At 42.9% G+C, this 18,082-nt stretch overlaps 1 protein-coding gene across 1 annotated transcript in view; it reads right to left on the reverse strand.

The window, feature by feature from the left end:
- The window catches only part of RELL1 (RELT like 1), an 80,152-nt gene that overhangs the window by 20,976 nt on the left and 41,094 nt on the right, over positions 1-18,082 (reverse strand). The window contains exons 4-5 of the mRNA XM_010365826.2: positions 10,803-10,860; positions 1,056-1,292 (exon numbers count right to left, since the gene is read on the reverse strand). Coding sequence (XP_010364128.1) covers positions 1,056-1,292; positions 10,803-10,860 — 295 coding nt within the window. The remainder of the gene's footprint in view (positions 1-1,055; positions 1,293-10,802; positions 10,861-18,082) is intronic.

Genomic DNA, 18,082 nt, shown 5'->3' on the forward strand with positions numbered 1-18,082 from the left:
GAGGCACAGAGCAACGTAACAGTTTGTAAGTAGTGGTGCCAGGACTCGAAGGAGTTGAAGCAACGAGTTCAAGCTACTCTTCCCAGGGAGTTGTCAGTAGACAGAGAAGGATCATGTAAGTAGTAGCACTGTCGACTTTTGCTCAGTGCTCACCCAGCCTCACTCCAGCATGTGTGTTCCTTACCAGTACTCCCCACTGTCTTTCCAAATGCAACATCGGCAATGCAGTTCCTGCATGGGACTCAGCATCGAACAGCAGAACTGCAAAAGCATCCCACTGCAAAGATGCTTCAGGTAAGGGCTGATGGATTCATCACTTGAACTTCAGGATCTCCACCTCACATATGGGTCACAAGTGAAAGGCACTAGGACCCAGAAAGCCAAGACACAGTGGAAAGCACCGCCCACTAAAAGCAAGCAGTCAAAGGAATTCACATGGAACTTACAAGACAGAGACTGGAGGGCTGTGGACCAGATCCACAGCTTCTCCCCACCCTTGCACATGGCTCGATGATATTTCTCAGTTCCCTGAACATTAGCTTGGCTGGGTGATCGAGTTCCAGCCAGTGGAGTGTGAGTCAAAATGATGCTGGCCACTCTCAGGCCTAGTAGCTCTTTCAAAACCCCGCGTGAACAACCTTCCATGGACCTGCTCCTCTGGCTGGCAAACCTGGCAGAGCCACAAATGAAGGGGGCCTGGAACCCTGGATAAGTACTTGAAGAGCCACCCGCTGATATCTCAATACCTGCCCTGGATTCCATAAGTGATATATAAAAGTCTATTCTGTATACAGTTGAAAATCTGGGCTTTATCTGTTAGAGCAGGTAGGCATTTATCTTAATACATTTCCCGTCTGACCTAGCAATAGCTGCCTTTTAGGATTCTTCTGTTGTTGGAAAAATCTAGGACTCACACCAGAAAACATCTAAAAAGCCCAGGGATATAACCTGAGCCAGGCACGGAGAACATATTCTACATCTGACAGGTAAGCACAAGTCCACACACCAGAGCACCCATGTCACACATAAACCAAAAGCATCCGAAGAGATCTTACCTGCCAACGGAAAGGACCGTGACCTCGCCTTGGCGCCGTGGTCTGCTCTCTCTGGACTTGTTGGTGGGCTTTATAAAGTGCCACCGCTTGTGCCTACACCGATGACACACGTCCCTCTCGACAACACCGCCCACTGTGTGCAGATGATGGCCACAGACGTGCTTCCCCGGGGTCCCCCCTGGTGACAAAGGCCCAGGACTCATGGGTGGGCTCCCTGGTGTGCTGGGGGTCACGGGGCTAAGGTGGGGAGGAAAATAAAAAGTGCAACTGGTTACTTAAAGGAAATACCAGCGAAGGCGATCTCTCTCCCTGTGATGATAGAAGCAGTTTAAATTGAAAGAAAAAAACAAAGCATCTTCCAACTGTACAAATGGACTTTGTGAACGGGCCTCAGACAGCAGGTACTCAGCTCTCATGACCGTGCGATGACAGCTTATCTTAAGCAATAATAATATGATTCATGGCCAGGCGTAACAGCTCATGCCTATAATCTCAGCATTCTGGGAGGCCAAGGTGGGAGGATTGCTTGAGGCCAGCCTGAGCAACGTAGAGAGACCTTGTCTCTGAAATAAAATAAAAAAACTAGCCGGGCATGACGACACATGCCTGTAGTCTCAGCTACTCAGAAGGCTGTGGCGGGAGGACCGCTTGAGCCCAGGAGCTCAAGGTTCCAGTAGCTATGATTATACCCCTGAACTCCAGCCTCGATGACAGAGTGAGACCCTGTTTTTTTTTTTTTTTTTGAGACGGAGTCTCGCTCTGTCACCCAGGCTGGAGTGCTGTGGCCGGTTCTCAGCTCACTGCAAGCTCCGCCTCCCGGGTTCACGCCATTCTCCTGCCTCAGCCTCCCGAGTAGCTGGGACTACAGGCGCCGCCACGTCGCCCAGCTAGTTTTTTGTAGTTTTTAGTAGAGACGGGGTTTCACCGTGTTAGCCAGGATGGTCTTGATCTCCTGACCTCGTGATCCGCCCGTCTCGGCCTCCCAAAGTGCTGGGATTACAGGCTTGAGCCACCACGCCCTGGAGACCCTGTCTTTAGAAGAAAAAAAAAAAGTGATTTATCACTTCTAGAATGGAATTTATTAGCTGATAATAAACCACTGCTTGTAACAGTGACACACTGGCTTTAAAGTATTAGGTTTCTTTCTAAAACACTGATCTTTTTTCTTATGCAATTATCCTAATTTCTCACATACCAGAGTGTCTGCCCATCACTCTACACAAAGAGATTCCCTAAGTATCTATGCCCTGGAAAAGGGAAGAACTCAAATTCCATCAAATTATCACATAACTTAGAGAAAAGATTTCATCAAATCTCCATTATATCAAAGGAGGAAAGCTTTTAGGCAAAGATATCAAAAGTGATGTTCAAAACAGATGTTGATGGTGTTGTTAACAGTCATAATAAAATAGCTAACAATATTCTAAGCATTTTATATGTATATATTAATGGAATTAATCCTTTTAAAATCTTATGATCTAGGTATTATTAATTTCTTCATTTTAACAATGAGGATATTGAGGCAGGGAGAAGTGAGGTAACTGGCCTCACACTGGCAGCAAGATCACACTTGCAAATAAGTGCTGGATCTGAAATTCAAACCTAGAAAGCTGAATTCCAGAAACTATGCAATTAATCACCTTGCTATACACTACTATACTGCTTCAGAAACAGCAGAGACCACTTTGATAATCTGGAATAAATTTAGCTAGACCACCCAAAATATAAAAAGCAGAAATATACAGGCCAGAAATGAGCTATTTTCAAAAGGCATGTGTGAAGGCTCTGGCCCGGCAGAAAAGGAGGAATTCGAACCTAGCAGAGCCAAACTGAGCAAAAATCAGCCCTCCGGCACAGGTGGGAGTAGTGGGGATGGCATGACACCCACAGCCTGACACCTGGACCGTGGCAAGAGCCCCAGAGACACACAGGAGGCTGTGATGGCAGAAACCAGCCTTTTCGATGATGCAAACTTGCCACCTGCACACTTAAAAAGAAGAAGTAGAGGGGCGGAGCAAGATCGCCGAATAGGAACAGCTCCAGTCTCCAACTCCCAGTGAGAGCGACACAAAGGACCGGTGATTTCCGCATTTTCAACTGAGGTACTGGGGTCATCTCACTGGGGAGTGCCGGACAGTTGGTGCTGGTCAGCTGCTGCAGCCCAACCAGGGAGAGCTGAAGCAGGACGAGGCATTGCCTCACCTGGGAAGCGCAAGGGGGAAGGGAATCCCTTTTCCTAGCCAGGCGAACTGAGACACACAACACCTGGAAAATCGGGTAATTCCCACCCCAATACTGCGCTTTAAGCAAACGGGCAAACCAGGAGATTATACCCACACCTGGCCGGGAGGGTCCCACAGCCAGGGAGCCTCCCTCATTGCTAGCACAGCAGTCTGCGATCTAACCGAAAGGGCAGCAGGGAGGCTGGGGGAGGGGCGCCTGCCATTGCTGAGGCTTAAGTAGGTAAACAAAGCCGCTGGGAAGCTCGAACTGGGTGGAGCTCACAGCAGCTCAAGGAAACCTGCCTCTCTCTGTAGACTCCACCTCTGGGGACAGGGCACAGCTAAACAACAAAAGGGGAAGCAGCAGAGGCCTGTGCAGACGCGAACGACTCTGTCTGACAGCTTTGAAGAGAGCAGTGGATCTCCCAACACGGAGGTTGAGATCTGAGAACGGACAGACTGCCTGCTCAAGTGGGTCCCTGACCCCTGAGTAGCCTAACTGGGAGACATCCCCCACTAGGGGCAGTCTGACACCCCACACCTCACAGGGTGGAGTACACCCCTGAGAGGAAGCTTCCAAAGTAAGAATCAGACAGGTACACTCGCTGTTCAGCAATATTCTATCTTCTGCAACCTCTGCTGCTGATACCCAGGCAAACAGGGTCTGGAGTGGAACTCAAGCAATCTTCAACAGACCTACAGCTGACGGTCCTGACTGTTAGAAGGAAAACTATCAAACAGGAAGAACACCTATACCAAAACCCCATCAGTACGTCACCATCATCAAAGACCAGAGGCAGATAAAACCACAAAGATGGGGAAGAAGCAGGGCAGAAAAGCTGGAAATTCAAGAAATAAGAGCACATCTCCCCCTGCAAAGGAGTGCAGCTCATCGCCAGCAACGGATCAAAGCTGGTCAGAGAATGACTTTGACGAGATGAGAGAAGAAGGCTTCAGTCCATCAAACTTCTCAGAGCTAAAGGAGGAATTGCGTACCCAGAGCAAAGAAACTAAACATCTTGAAAAAAGAGTGGAAGAATTGATAGCTAGAATAATTAATGCAGAGAAGGTCATAAATGAAATGACAGAGATGAAAACCATGACATGAGAAATACGTGACAAATCCACAAGCTTCAGTAACTGACTCAATCAACTGGAAGAAAGAGTATCAGCGATTGAGGATCAAATGAATGAAATGAAGCAAGAAGAGAAACCAACAGAAAAAAGTAGAAAAAGAAATGAACAAAGCCTGCAAGAAGTATGGGATTATGTAAAAAGACCAAATCTACGTCTGATTGGGGTGCCTGAAAGTGAGGGGGGAAATGGAACCAAGTTGGGAAACACTCTTCAGGATAGCATCCAGGAGAACTTCCCCAACCTACTAGGGCAGGCCAACATTCAAATTCAGGAAATACAGAGAACACCACAAAGATACTCCTCCAGAAGAGCAACTCCAAGACACATTATTGCCAGATTCACCAAAGTTGAAATGAAGGAAAAAATCTTAAGGGCAGCCAGAGAGAAAGATCGGGTTACCCACAAAGGGAAGCCCATCAGACTAACAGCAGATCTCTCGGCAGAAACTCTACAAGCCAGAAGAGAGTGGGGGCCAATATTCAACATCTTAAAGAAAAGAATTTTAAACCCAGAATTTCATATCCAGCCAAACTAAGTTTCATCAGTGAAGGAGAAATAAAATCCTTTACAGATAAGCAAATGCTTAGAGATTTTGTCATCACCAGGCCTGCCTTACAAGAGACCCTGAAGGAAGCCCTAAACATGGAAAGGAACAACCGGTACCAGCCATTGCAAAAACATGCCAAAATGTAAAGACCATCGAGGCTAGGAAGAAACTGCATCAACTAACGAGCAAAATAACCAGTTAATATCATAATGGCAGGATCAAGCTCACACATAACAATATTAACCTTAAATGTTAATGGACTAAATGCTCCAATTAAAAGACACACACTGGCAAACTGGATAAAGAGTCAAGACCCATCAGTCTGCTGTATTCAGGAGACCCATCTCACATGCAGAGACATACATAGGCTCAAAATAAAGGGATGGAGGAAGATCTACCAAGCAAATGGAGAACAAAAAAAAAGCAGGGGTTGCAATCCTAGTCTCTGATAAAATAGACTTTAAACCATCAAAGATCAAAAGAGACAAAGAAGGCCATTACATAATGGTAAAGGGATCAATTCAACAGGAAGAGCTAACTATCCTAAATATATATGCACCCAATACAGGAGCACCCAAATTCATAAAGCAAGTCCTTAGAGACTTACAAAGAGACTTAGACTCCCATACAATAATAATGGGAGACTTCAACACTCCACTGTCAACATTAGACAGATCAACGAGACAGAAAGTTAACAAGGATATCCAGGAATTAAACTCATCTCTGCACCAAGCGGACCTAATAGACATCTATAGAACTCTCCACCCCAAATCAACAGAATATACATTCTTCTCAGCACCACATCGCACTTATTCCAAAATTGACCACATAATTGGAAGTAAAGCACTCCTCAGCAAATGTAAAAGAACAGAAATTATAACAAACTGTCTCTCAGACCACAGTGCAATCAAACTAGAACTCAGGACTAAGAAACTCAATCAAAACCGCTCAACTACATGGAAACTGAACAACCTGCTCCTGAATGACTACTGGGTACATAACGAAATGAAGGCAGAAATAAAGATGTTCTTTGAAACCAATGAGAACAAAGATACAACATACCAGAATCTCTGGGACACATTTAAAGCAGTGTGTAGAGGGAAATTTATAGCACTAAATGCCCACAAGAGAAAACTGGAAAGATCTAAAATTGACACTCTAACATCACAATTAAAAGAACTGGAGAAGCAAGAGCAAACACATTCAAAAGCTAGCAGAAGGCAAGAAATAACTAAGATCAGAGCAGAACTGAAGGAGATAGAGACACAAAAAACCCTCCAAAAAATCAATGAATCCAGGAGTTGGTTATTTGAAAAGATCAACAAAATTGACAGACCGCTAGCAAGACTAATAAAGAAGAAAAGAGAGAAGAATCAAATAGACACAATAAAAAATGATAAAGGGGATATCACCCCCGACCCCACAGAAATACAAACTACCATCAAACACCTCTATGCAAATCAACTAGAAAATCTAGAAGAAATGGATAATTTCCTGGACACTTACACTCTTCCAAGACTAAACCAGGAAGAAGTTGAATCCCTAAATAGACCAATAGCAGGCTCTGAAATTGAGGCAACAATTAATAGCCTACCCACCAAAAAAAGTCCAGGACCAGATGGATTCACAGCTGAATTCCACCAGAGGTACAAGGAGAAGCTGGTACCATTCCTTCTGAAACTATTCCAATCAATAGAAAAAGAGCGAATCCTCCCGAACTCATTTTATGAGGCCAACATCATCCTGATACCAAAGCCTGGCAGAGACACAACAAAAAAAGAGAATTTTAGACCAATATCCCTGATGAACATTGATGCAAAAAATCCTCAATAAAATACTGGCAAACCGGATTCAGCAGCACATCAAAAAGCTTATCCACCATGATCAAGTGGGCTTCATCCCTGGGATGCAAGGCTGGTTCAACATTCGCAAATCAATAAACGTAATCCAGCATATAAACAGAACCAAAGACAAGAACCACATGATTATCTCAATAGAGGCAGAAAAGGCTTTTGACAAAATTCAACAGCCCTTCATGCTAAAAACCCTCAATAAATTCGGTATTGATGGAACGTACCTCAAAATAATAAGAGCTATTTATGACAAACCCATAGCCAATATCATACTGAATGGGCAAAAACTGGAAAAATTCCCTTTGAAAACTGGCACAAGACAGGGATGCCCTCTCTCACCACTCCTATTCAACATAGTCTTGGAAGTTCTGGCTAGGGCAATCAGGCAAGAGAAAGAAATCAAGGGTATCCAGTTAGGAAAAGAAGAAGTCAAATTGTCCCTGTTTGCAGATGACATGATTGTATATTTAGAAAACCCCATTGTCTCAGCCGAAATCTCCTTAAGCTGATAAGCAACTTCAGCAAAGTCTCAGGATACAAAATTAATGTGCAAAAATCACAAGCATTCTTACACACCAGTAACAGACAGAGAGCCAAATCATGAATGAACTTCCATTCACAATTGCTTCAAAGAGAATAAAATACCTAGGAATCCAACTTACAAGGGATGTCAAGGACCTCTTCAAGGAGAACTACAAACCACTGCTCAGTGAAATAAAAGAGGACACTAACAAATGGAAGAACATACCATGCTCATGGATAGGAAGAATCAATATCGTGAAAATGGCCATACTGCCCAAGGTTATTTATAGATTCAATGCCATCCCCATCAAGCTACCAATGAGTTTCTTCACAGAATTGGAAAAAACTGCTTTAAAGTTCATATGGAACCAAAAAAAGAGCCCGCATTGCCAAGACAATCCTATGTCATAAGAACAAACCTGGAGGCATCACGCTACCTGACTTCAAACTATACTACAAGGCTACAGTAACCAAAACAGCATGGTACTGGTACCAAAACAGAGATATAGACCAGTGGAACAGAACAGAGTCCTCGGAAATAATACCACACATCTACAGCCATCTGATCTTTGACAAACCTGAGAGAAACAAGAAATGGGGAAAGGATTCCCTATTTAATAAATGGTGCTGGGAAAATTGGCTAGCCATAAGTAGAAAGCTGAAACTGGATCCTTTCCTTACTCCTTATACGAAAATTAATTCAAGATGGATTAGAGACTTAAATGTTAGACCTAATACCATAAAAACCCTAGAAGAAAACCTGGGTAGTACCATTCAGGACATAGGCATGGGCAAGGACTTCATGTCTAAAACACCAAAAGCAACGGCAGCAAAAGCCAAAATTGACAAATGGGATCTAATTAAACTAAAGAGCTTCTGCACAGCAAAAGAAACTACCATCAGAGTGAACAGGCAACCTACAGAATGGGAGAAAATTTTTGCAATCTACTCATCTGACAAAGGGCTAATATCCAGAATCTACAAAGAACTCAAACAAATTTACAAGAAAAACACAAACAACCCCATCAAAAAGTGGGCAAAGGATATGAACAGACATTTCTCAAAAGAAGACATTCATACAGCCAACAGACACATGAAAAAATGCTCATCATCACTGGCCATCAGAGAGATGCAAATCAAAACCACAATGAGATACCATCTCACACAAGTTAGAATGGCAATCATTAAAAAGTCAGGAAACAACTGGTGCTGGAGAGGATGTGGAGAAATAGGAACACTTTTACACTGTTGGTGGGATTGTAAACTAGTTCAACCATTATGGAAAACAGTATGGCGATTCCTCAAGGATCTAGAACTAGATGTACCATATGACCCAGCCATCCCACTACTGGGTATATCCCAAAGGATTATAAATCATGCTGCTATAAAGACACATGCACACGTATGTTTATTGCGGCACTATTCACAATAGCAAAGACTTGGAATCAATCCAAATGTCCATCTGTGACAGACTGGATTAAGAAAATGTGGCACATATACACCATGGAATATTATGCAGCCATAAAAAAGGATGAGTTTGCGTCCTTTGTAGGGACATGGATGCAGCTGGAAACCATCATTCTTAGCAAACTATCACAAGAACAGAAAACCAAACACCGCATGTTCTCACTCATAGGTGGGAACTGAACAATGAGATCACTTGGACTCGGGAAGGGGAACATCACACATCGGGGCCTATCATGGGGTGGGGGGTGGGGGGAGGGATTGCATTGGGAGTTATACCTGATATAAATGACGAATTGATGGGTGCTAACGAGTTGATGGGTGCAGCACACCAACATGGCACAAGTATACATATGTAACAAACCTGCACGTTATGCACATGTACCCTAGAACTTAAAGTATAATAAAAAAAAAAAAAGAAGAAGAAGTAGAGCCTACAGTTGAGGAGACCGCCTCAAACATGACTGACAGACAAAAGTCTTCTGGTGCTCTTTAGGGATGCCTTCCTAATTGTTAAAATAAAAACACACAGCAGTATCTTCCTGGAGTAAAATAATGTCAACTTAGCACCACATATTAGAAAGCTGAATGCAAGAGTTTAACAACATTCACTCAACAAGCATTTCTCAAGTACCAGTTGTGTACAAAACCCACTGATGGGCACTACAGGATGCCCAAAGATGATTGCGACAAAGACACCATGAGCTAAGATGGTCAGAACACCAACTGTCTGTGGCCAGGACTGGAATGTGGGAGAAATCAGAGCTCTTCTGTCTCTATGACTCTATGTCTCTCCTAAACTCAACTCCTTACATTCTGAGTTACCTTTCCAAAACACACATCCAACGTAGCCAGTTTGACAAACACCTCTTAAACATCTAAGGTGTGCTGAGTGCACAACCCACATAGGAAGCGGAGAAAGATCCAACCCTTTTGCCATGTTACTTGGCCTGGCCACCCTGGACCAAACCCTTCACAGGTTGAGTCCCAGGCATCATGATGTGGTGACTTTTCTTCTGGCCCTTCTTATTCCTACAGCCAACCCTGACTCTCGTCTCCACCTCCTGCACACCTTGTTCAGATGGCACCTCTTCCATGAACCTTCCTGAACTCCCAGTGGGCCCCTAGGGTCCCCTAGAGCCTTCAATCTCCACCAGTCCTACAGCACTTGCAGGCTCTCCACCACAAGGCCTCACATACACGTCTCCACTCCCCACTGACTGTGTTCCTCCATGGCAAGGGTCTGTGGATGTCCAGCTCCAGAGCAGCACCCAGCACACAGCAGGCGTCCAATAAATGCTCCTTGCTGAAGAAATAATACTTATATGGAAATACAGTTCTCTGTAATTAATTATGAAGGAATATGCTGCTCAACAACCATAACCTAAAACAGTAATACAAAAAACAGAACATAGCAGGTAGCTCCAAACCAGCTTGTTCATTGAATCATCATTGTTCATGGAGGTCTTTCAATGCTTAAGGTATGCTATATTCCTTATAACAACCCTATAAAGCTGGTAATCTCCATTTTATAGACGATGGAACTTAAACTCAGGGTGGTCAGTTAACTTCCTCAAGAATAGACAGTTAATATTGTGGTGCAGGCAGGACTCAATCAAATCTCCCAATTCCTAGGCTATGTTTTTGCCCTTAACCTCTATGCCTTACTTCTTCCCATCACTATTCTCTAACACAACAGTTCTCAACCAGGAGTGATCATCCCAGCTGCGGGACATTGACAATGTGTGGAGACATTATGGGTTGTCACACCTTGGGAGGGTGGGGGCAGGGGGTGCTCTAGCATCTTGTGAGTGGAGGCTAGGGATGCTGTCAAACATCCTACAATACACGGGACAGCTCTGCACAGCAAAGAACTACCTGGCCCAAACTATGGTGCCAAAGTTGGGAAACCTGCTCTAGCAGAAGAGCACTTCAGATGGCGCCATATCTGAGCAAGTAACTGAAAAGATGTTGCACTAAGGAAGAGGGGAGGAGCACTCACCTTTCAGGATCATACAGGCTGTTATCTGCTACCATTGCCTTTAAGACATCAGCATTCGCTAAGGAATAAAAATAAAATTAAAGAATTAAAATAGAATGAATAAGATGAGTAATCACATCAGAAAAGCTGTTGAAAACACATCTAATTCCATTCTTTCAGTTCATAGAGGAGGTCCTGGGGGCCTAGAGAAGGGAGGGTCTCCCCCAACATAACTGCATAACATGGCACCATCTGTCAATAACTTTCACCCAGCAGGAACTTAGTAAGAGTGACAGAGAATCTACGGCAAGGAGAGCAGATCTACTATAAAGCATTGCTTCCTACATATCAATAGCAATATAAAGTAGAAACTACCCCCCTACCCCACGCCAACTCCAACAAACTAAAGGACCATTTATATGCTGCTGCTCTATTGCAGTTAACTCATTTTGATAAATACACTTTGAAAAATATTGATAGTGAAATGTATTCAATAAGTGACCTGTAGTCTAATAACTTGTATGTGCCAAAATAATTAGCTCTAAACTCTGCATCCTCCTGTAGCATCAATTCTATACCACATCGAATCAGGGATGAGAGAAGGTTAATTTTCCAGATGAGCTTCAGGATCATATAAGCCCTTGACTGGCCAGATATCTTAAAATTTCAAGTACACAACATATAAGTTATGTAATATATGCTAACTTAAATTAGACTTCCAAAAAAAAATCCAAATTTGTAGGTGGGAGGCTAGGCTGTCAACAAAAGCAAAAAGCAAAAAAAAAAAAAAAAAAAAAAAACTAATCTAAGTCTCTTAGTTTCTTAGAGTCCCCCAACCCACACCCACATCCACACGCCATGTGTTTTCTGCCTCCTGTAGAGTGGTCATGCTCTCCAGGATAAAAGACTGAAGTGAATGTTCAAGTTTCCCTTGGCTATTTAATTGGCAAGGCCAAATGTTATTACTGGCTCATAACCTTTTCAATTGATTTCTGAAGCACTATTCTCATGACTAACCACAACAAGTCTCTAAGAGAGGAAAGAACAAATAAAAATCACTATTTACCACGTAAGCCAACACCAACCTTTAACATTTAACATTCAAATGCCTTTTCCAGAGGAGGAATATTAATTCTAGTTCCAACTGCTGCTGTAAGTGTTAAGAGTTAAGGGCTTACAATGCAGGGTTTCTCAACCTGACTTTTGTTATTGCCCCACCCAAGACCTCTGTTCAACTATTTGTCCCTAATGACTCTCTCATTAAAGTACAGTATGGCAGATACATTTCATATTTGGTTATGTACTGTACACATCTGTGCTTCACATATAAGAGAGTGAGGTATTTGTTTGTTTGTTTTTTTGGCCCCGATCCAATTTTTAACTTTTTAGGGGACACATCACCCCATTGCAACCCTTGAGAACACACGGGTTTTTGCTTTTTTCTTTTGAGAAATATTAATATGACACTTAATCTTTTGCCAAAAGAAATTCTTTGCCCTTCACAACTATCTGTGAGGATGTCCAAATGCATTACCAAACACAAATTTTGATCTAAATAAGACCTCCTGTCATTACAAAAACATTATGAAAATGGATCCATACTAATTTCTCCTGCACAATAAAGAAGGCAGTTCCCTCTGTAAAACACATTTAAGTATAATCCAGTAAGGTCAGTTAATTTCCTGTTTGACTAATAAATGAGGATTCAAAAAAAAGTTGTTTCAGATACTAGGTTTGGATATACAATCCCATATACAATTTTGTATTGTATTATATACAAAATACAGTTGTCCTCAGTATCCATGCAGGAATGTTCCTCAGATCTGTGCAGATATAAAAATCCACAGATGCTCAGGTTCCTGATATAAAACATATCTACTCCACCCCCGTACACTTTAAATCATCCTTAGGTTACTTATAGTACCTAATACAGTGGAAATCCTATGTAAATAGTTGTTATGCTGTTTTATTTGGGAAATAATGACAAGAAACAAGTCTGCACATGTCCAGAAAGATGCAACCATCCATTTTTTTTTTCCTAATTTTTTTTTATCCTTGATTGGTTAAATCTATAGGTGCAGATCTCATGGATATGGAGGACTGATTATATAAAGTAATTTGCTGTCCATACTTACTCTGCCAACATTTATCAAACTTCAAAACTATAAACGTAAACAAGAGGGAAAATAACACCAAAAGGTATTAAAACAGGGACAGCACTAACAGCACATACAGAGGAGTGAGCTTTTTAAAATCAAACGTTTAAATCACTGCCTGAGAAAATCAATCACCTGTAAAATGATGACTACCTAAAAAATGAAACATCAAATTACAAAATGATTCCAGGAAGATATGCTATATTAAAATCATTAGCACAGCTTGCTTTTTATAGACGTGTTTCTCAGTTATTCATGAATTCCTGTAACTCATATTTCTCTCCCAGGAATAATTAGTAAACATTCCTTTGGTTTGCTAAGTGAGTCTCTAGGACTCACCCTGTGGCATGTGAGACACACACGCGCATGCACGCACATGCACGCGTGTACAGGTACATACCCGCATGTACACACATGCATCCCTGTCTCTGAGCTAACCTCCAGGGAGTCAGCTTCAGTAATCTGTCTCTTGGGAAAATTTTTGGTTGCCAGTGACAGGAAGGTTTTCTAATATAACACCACTGTTAGGACTGAAACGCATGCCTTAATGTGGTTGTGAAGTTACCATAAAAGAGCAATAGTCTGAGTTCTGTTGAAGGTGTATCTCCTCCTCGCATATTACTCACAGCTCCACTAAGCCATAGGTGGCTTTCTCCACACTTGCCAGCATTTTATCAACTAGGCTTCCTTTCACAGCCTTCCCCAAAATGGGAGGAGCTAGGCACAGGGCAAGGAAACTCCCTCAAGAAAAGGGAAGGGCGGTATTTTCCAGAAAAGACCTCTTTTTCTCCCCGAATCCCTGCTTGATAATATGCATGAAACAGCCAAAATCAGGCAAAAAAAATGTCTGGTTGTCTCTGCCATCACTACTCTCTTCAAAGTTTTCCTCACACCTAAGGCAAATTTCTCAAGCAAAAACTAACATTGCCATCACCAAAATGTAAGGGCCGGCACGTGCCAGTCGCTGCCTGAAAGCTTTACAGATCTTACATGTTGGACACTTCTGATGCCCTTAACAGTAGGTAGAATTATCACCCCCATTTTACAAGTATACAGACTGAGACCTAAAGATCGTAACTGACTGGCCGGAGTCACACAGCTAGAGAGTGACAGGCTTAGACACAAACCCTGGTCTGACTGACTCCAGGGTGGGTGCATTTAACCCTGACACCCTCCTTCCTACCCGTCAATGTCCAAGTCCCCACCCAAAGGGACACAGGTTGAATAATGGTTCACGGCATGTTTGCATAAACAGAGGAAGTTTCAGAACCCACTCCGTACTCAGTCATTTATAAAGGACTCTTTTCTGCCAAAATATAAATGGAGCCTGAAGGCAAAAACTTCACAAAGGCATCTCTTGCCTAGGGATCAGAAGTACTAATCACTAATCAGAAGCACTTGAGGAATATCTGTAGTACTACCTGCAATTTTTACTAAGCAGCCAGTTTAAGGGCCTAGCAGAGAAACTCAGCTACAGACTCCCAGACACTTTCCAAACATCCACACAATGCAAGAAAACTCCAGCAACTACCCAGACATGATTCAGTTCGGCTCTATTTAGAAAGATGAATTAAAAGCTAGCACTGCGGTACATCTAACCCTTTGGATTAGGAAAAGAGTCAGTGTGCAGGTGTGGCAGAATATGCAATAGATTTAGTCATTGTCCTGGGTTCCTGTCACAGAGTTCCTAAAGGCCTCAGAATTTCCTGAGAGGAGTGTCTTTTGCTATTCATAATGGGCATCTTTTGATCACACCTGAGTTTATACTAACGTGGTGACTGGGGTGGGGCCCCTAGACAGTCTCAGGGTGGGGCCAGTCATCATTAAGACCAAGCGATTAGAGGGTTGGAACTTTCAGCCCTACCCAGGGACCTCGGGAAAGTCAGAGCAGGGGAGGACAGGGCAGGGTTCTGGGACTGGAAATTAAACTCGACAAAAAAACTTTTTTTTTTTTTTTGGTTTGTTTTTTGTTTTTGAGATAGAGTCTCCCTCTGTCGCCCAGGCTGGAGTACAGTGGCACATCTCAGCTCACTGCAACCTCCGTCTCCCAGGTTCACAACTATCTCCTGCCTCAGCCTCCCAAGTAGCTGGGACTACAGGTGCCTGCCACCACACCTGGCTAATATTTTTGTATTTTTAGTAGACACGAGGTGTCACCATGTTAGCCAGGATGGTCTCGATCTCCTGACCTCTTGATCCGCCCACCTTGGCCTTCCAAAGTGCTGGGATTACAGGCATGAGCCACCGCACCTGGCCAACAAAAAAACTCTTGACTGACAACATTTGATAGCTTCCAGGTGGCTGAACAGGTGCAGGTGCCAGGAAGGTGGCGCACCCAGAGAGAGCAGGGAAGCTTTGTATCCCACCCCCAATACTATGCATCTCTTCTATTTTGTTGTTCGTGAGTTGCATCCTCTGTAACAAGCCAGTACATGTAATAAAGTGTTTCCCTGAGTTCTGTAACCCATTCTAGGAAAATATCGAACCGGAGGAGGGGATTATGGGTCTCTCATCCCAGCCATTTACAGACTATAGGTCAGAATACCAGAGCCCGGCTTCCAACTGGCATCCCAAGTAGGGGAAGTCTTTTGGAATCTAATGCTAACTCTAGGTAGAGTCAGAACTGTATTAAATTGCAGGCTTCAGAGATTTGGAGAACTGCAAAGTATGGAAAAAACCCACACATCTGTGTCAAAAGTGTTGGGTGAGGATGGAGACAAACAAACAAAGTGTGTTTGCCCAGCAGGTCAGCTGATAATCCATCCTTCAAGAGATATTTATCTAAACTAAAACTGATTTCCATCATTAAAGACATAATGTGTTTAAACCATGAACAAGAACATTACCATGAGTACAGGTCAAATACCACCTCATTTGCCAAACTTAAAATGCGAAGCAGAAACCATTCATACATCACGATTGCAAATGTTTACAGATGCATGAATCTAGGAAAAGAAAACCTAAACACACGTGGGAAAAGGGTAATGGACTGATGGTGCTTAATTTTATTCCTTTCTTAATGTAAAGGAAAAGTTGTGATATGATTATCACTTTTAAAACTAGAAAGTGAAATTAATATTAATTCCAATTTATCAAAGACAGAAAATATCAACAGGGAAGTCCAAGTTGGTACTAAGTTCAAAGTTATGTTAATCACTGAGACAAAAATATTTTTAAAATGCATTTGGTCCACAAAATAGTGGATTTTAGTCTCAGAGCCAAACTCAAACATGCTAGGTTATAAACTGGTAAGAGATCAAGGCTGCACCTTATCACCAGGCTGTGGTTTTGGTGCAGGCTGGAAGCTGAAGAGGCCACAGCTAGAAAGGGGCGTGCAGCAATGTTAGCTATTACTTGGGAGTCCAGGAAGGGAACCAAGGGCTGCACAAAGGATTGGAGTCACCAGCTGTCCTCACAAGCCCCTGGAGAAACCGCAGGTACAAAGATGAAGGCGTGGACAGGAGAAGAGGGGACCTGGGGTTGAGAATAAGATAGAAAGCAAAGAGAACTGGGGAGCAGAGGAGAGAGGAGAAAAATGGCACCTCAGGTATTGACTGCTCAGTGGTACCTACCGGTACGAAGCACAGTAAAAACACAAAGGCTACTTTCCAAAAGGAAAACAACATCATTTAAAAAGAAAAACAAAACAGCCCTATTTGCACATTAGTGTGGGAAGTGAGGACATTATATAATATGCCTCCCCCAAGGACCCCAAACACGTTCTCTGCTGTAATTAAGAGAAGTGCTTACTGCCGGCACCACCCTGCCATACCTGCTTGTGTGACTTTGAACAAGTGTCTTATACTCTGGGTCTCTGTTTCCTAATCTACAAAATAGTGTGATAAAAGGGCCTACGTCATCTAGCACTTTTATTTTTATTTTTCTATTTATTTATTTATTTATTTATTTAGAGACAGAGTCTCATTCTGTCGCCCAGGCTGGAGTGTGGTGACTGTGCCATCTCGGCTCACTGCAGCCTCTGCCTCCTGGGTTCAAGTGATTCTCCTGCCTCAGCCTCCCAAGTAGCTGGAATTACAGACATGCACCACCATGCCCAGCTAATTTTTACATTTTTAGTAGAGATGGGGTTTCACCATGTTGGCCAGGCTGGTCTCAAGCTCCTGACTTCAAGTGATCCTCCCGCCTCAGCCTCCCAAAGTGCTGGGATTACAGGCATGAGCCACTATGCCCAGTCGGTACTTTTAAGAATTTATTGAGTTAATGCTTAAGATTTCTACAAACTAACCCAGCTATATACTGATCCTCTTTGAAAGGAGTTAAGTTTTCCATCCCTGTTTCATGCCACCTGGACAGAGGTAGCACAGTAACTGGTTAAAATAACAGACTATGGAATCAGAACACCTCAGTTCCAATCCCAGCTCCGCCACTTTCCAGTGGTGCAACATTGGCAAGTTAGTTAAGTATGGAGGGCTTCAGTTTGTAACATGGGAAGAAAATGTAGAGATCCTAGAGTCCCTGGAAAGCCCCCAGAACAGGCCCAGCATACAGCAAACCCTCAGGAGTACTATGACGTCGATACATGAGAACTTCAGCCCTTGGCAAGGTTCTCACAGTATACTTATTTCGACTGATTCAACTGTCAGTAACCCATTTCATGCATCATCACAAATTTGGCAACTGCTCCAGCTTTCAGAAGCCCAGGTCCCAAAGGCCTGCAAGCTCTCCACAGCCAAGACATGCAGTCCGGAATGTGAAGGCACAGAGGCAGTGAGGGGGTCATCCATGCCTTACTGCTGCACACTTCCAGAATGGGTACATTTTCCTATGCCAAGGACATATTCATGCATTGCTTGGGCAAATCAAAAAGCACTTTTTTTCATGTAAAAGAAACATCCATGATTGAGTACTCAACAACAGTATCACCAATTATTATGCCCTGAAGGAAGGTCTCTGGAAGACAGAGATCAAAATCCAAGTATTCCGGTCTGTTTTGTTATTTTAAACATCATCTGAATAAGTTTGGTTGTCTGATTTTATAGACTATAGAAATTGACAACTGCACATTAGAAGAGAGGAGGGACAATACTGTGTGGTTGAAAAGAATGCTGAATTTGAAACCAGACACAGAGCTGGGCTGCTCACTAACCATGTAAGTTTAACTACTTGGAACCTTCTTTCTTCATC

This window comes from Rhinopithecus roxellana, chromosome 2 (assembly GCF_007565055.1).
Source record: "Rhinopithecus roxellana isolate Shanxi Qingling chromosome 2, ASM756505v1, whole genome shotgun sequence".
Lineage (NCBI taxonomy): Eukaryota > Metazoa > Chordata > Mammalia > Primates > Cercopithecidae > Rhinopithecus > Rhinopithecus roxellana.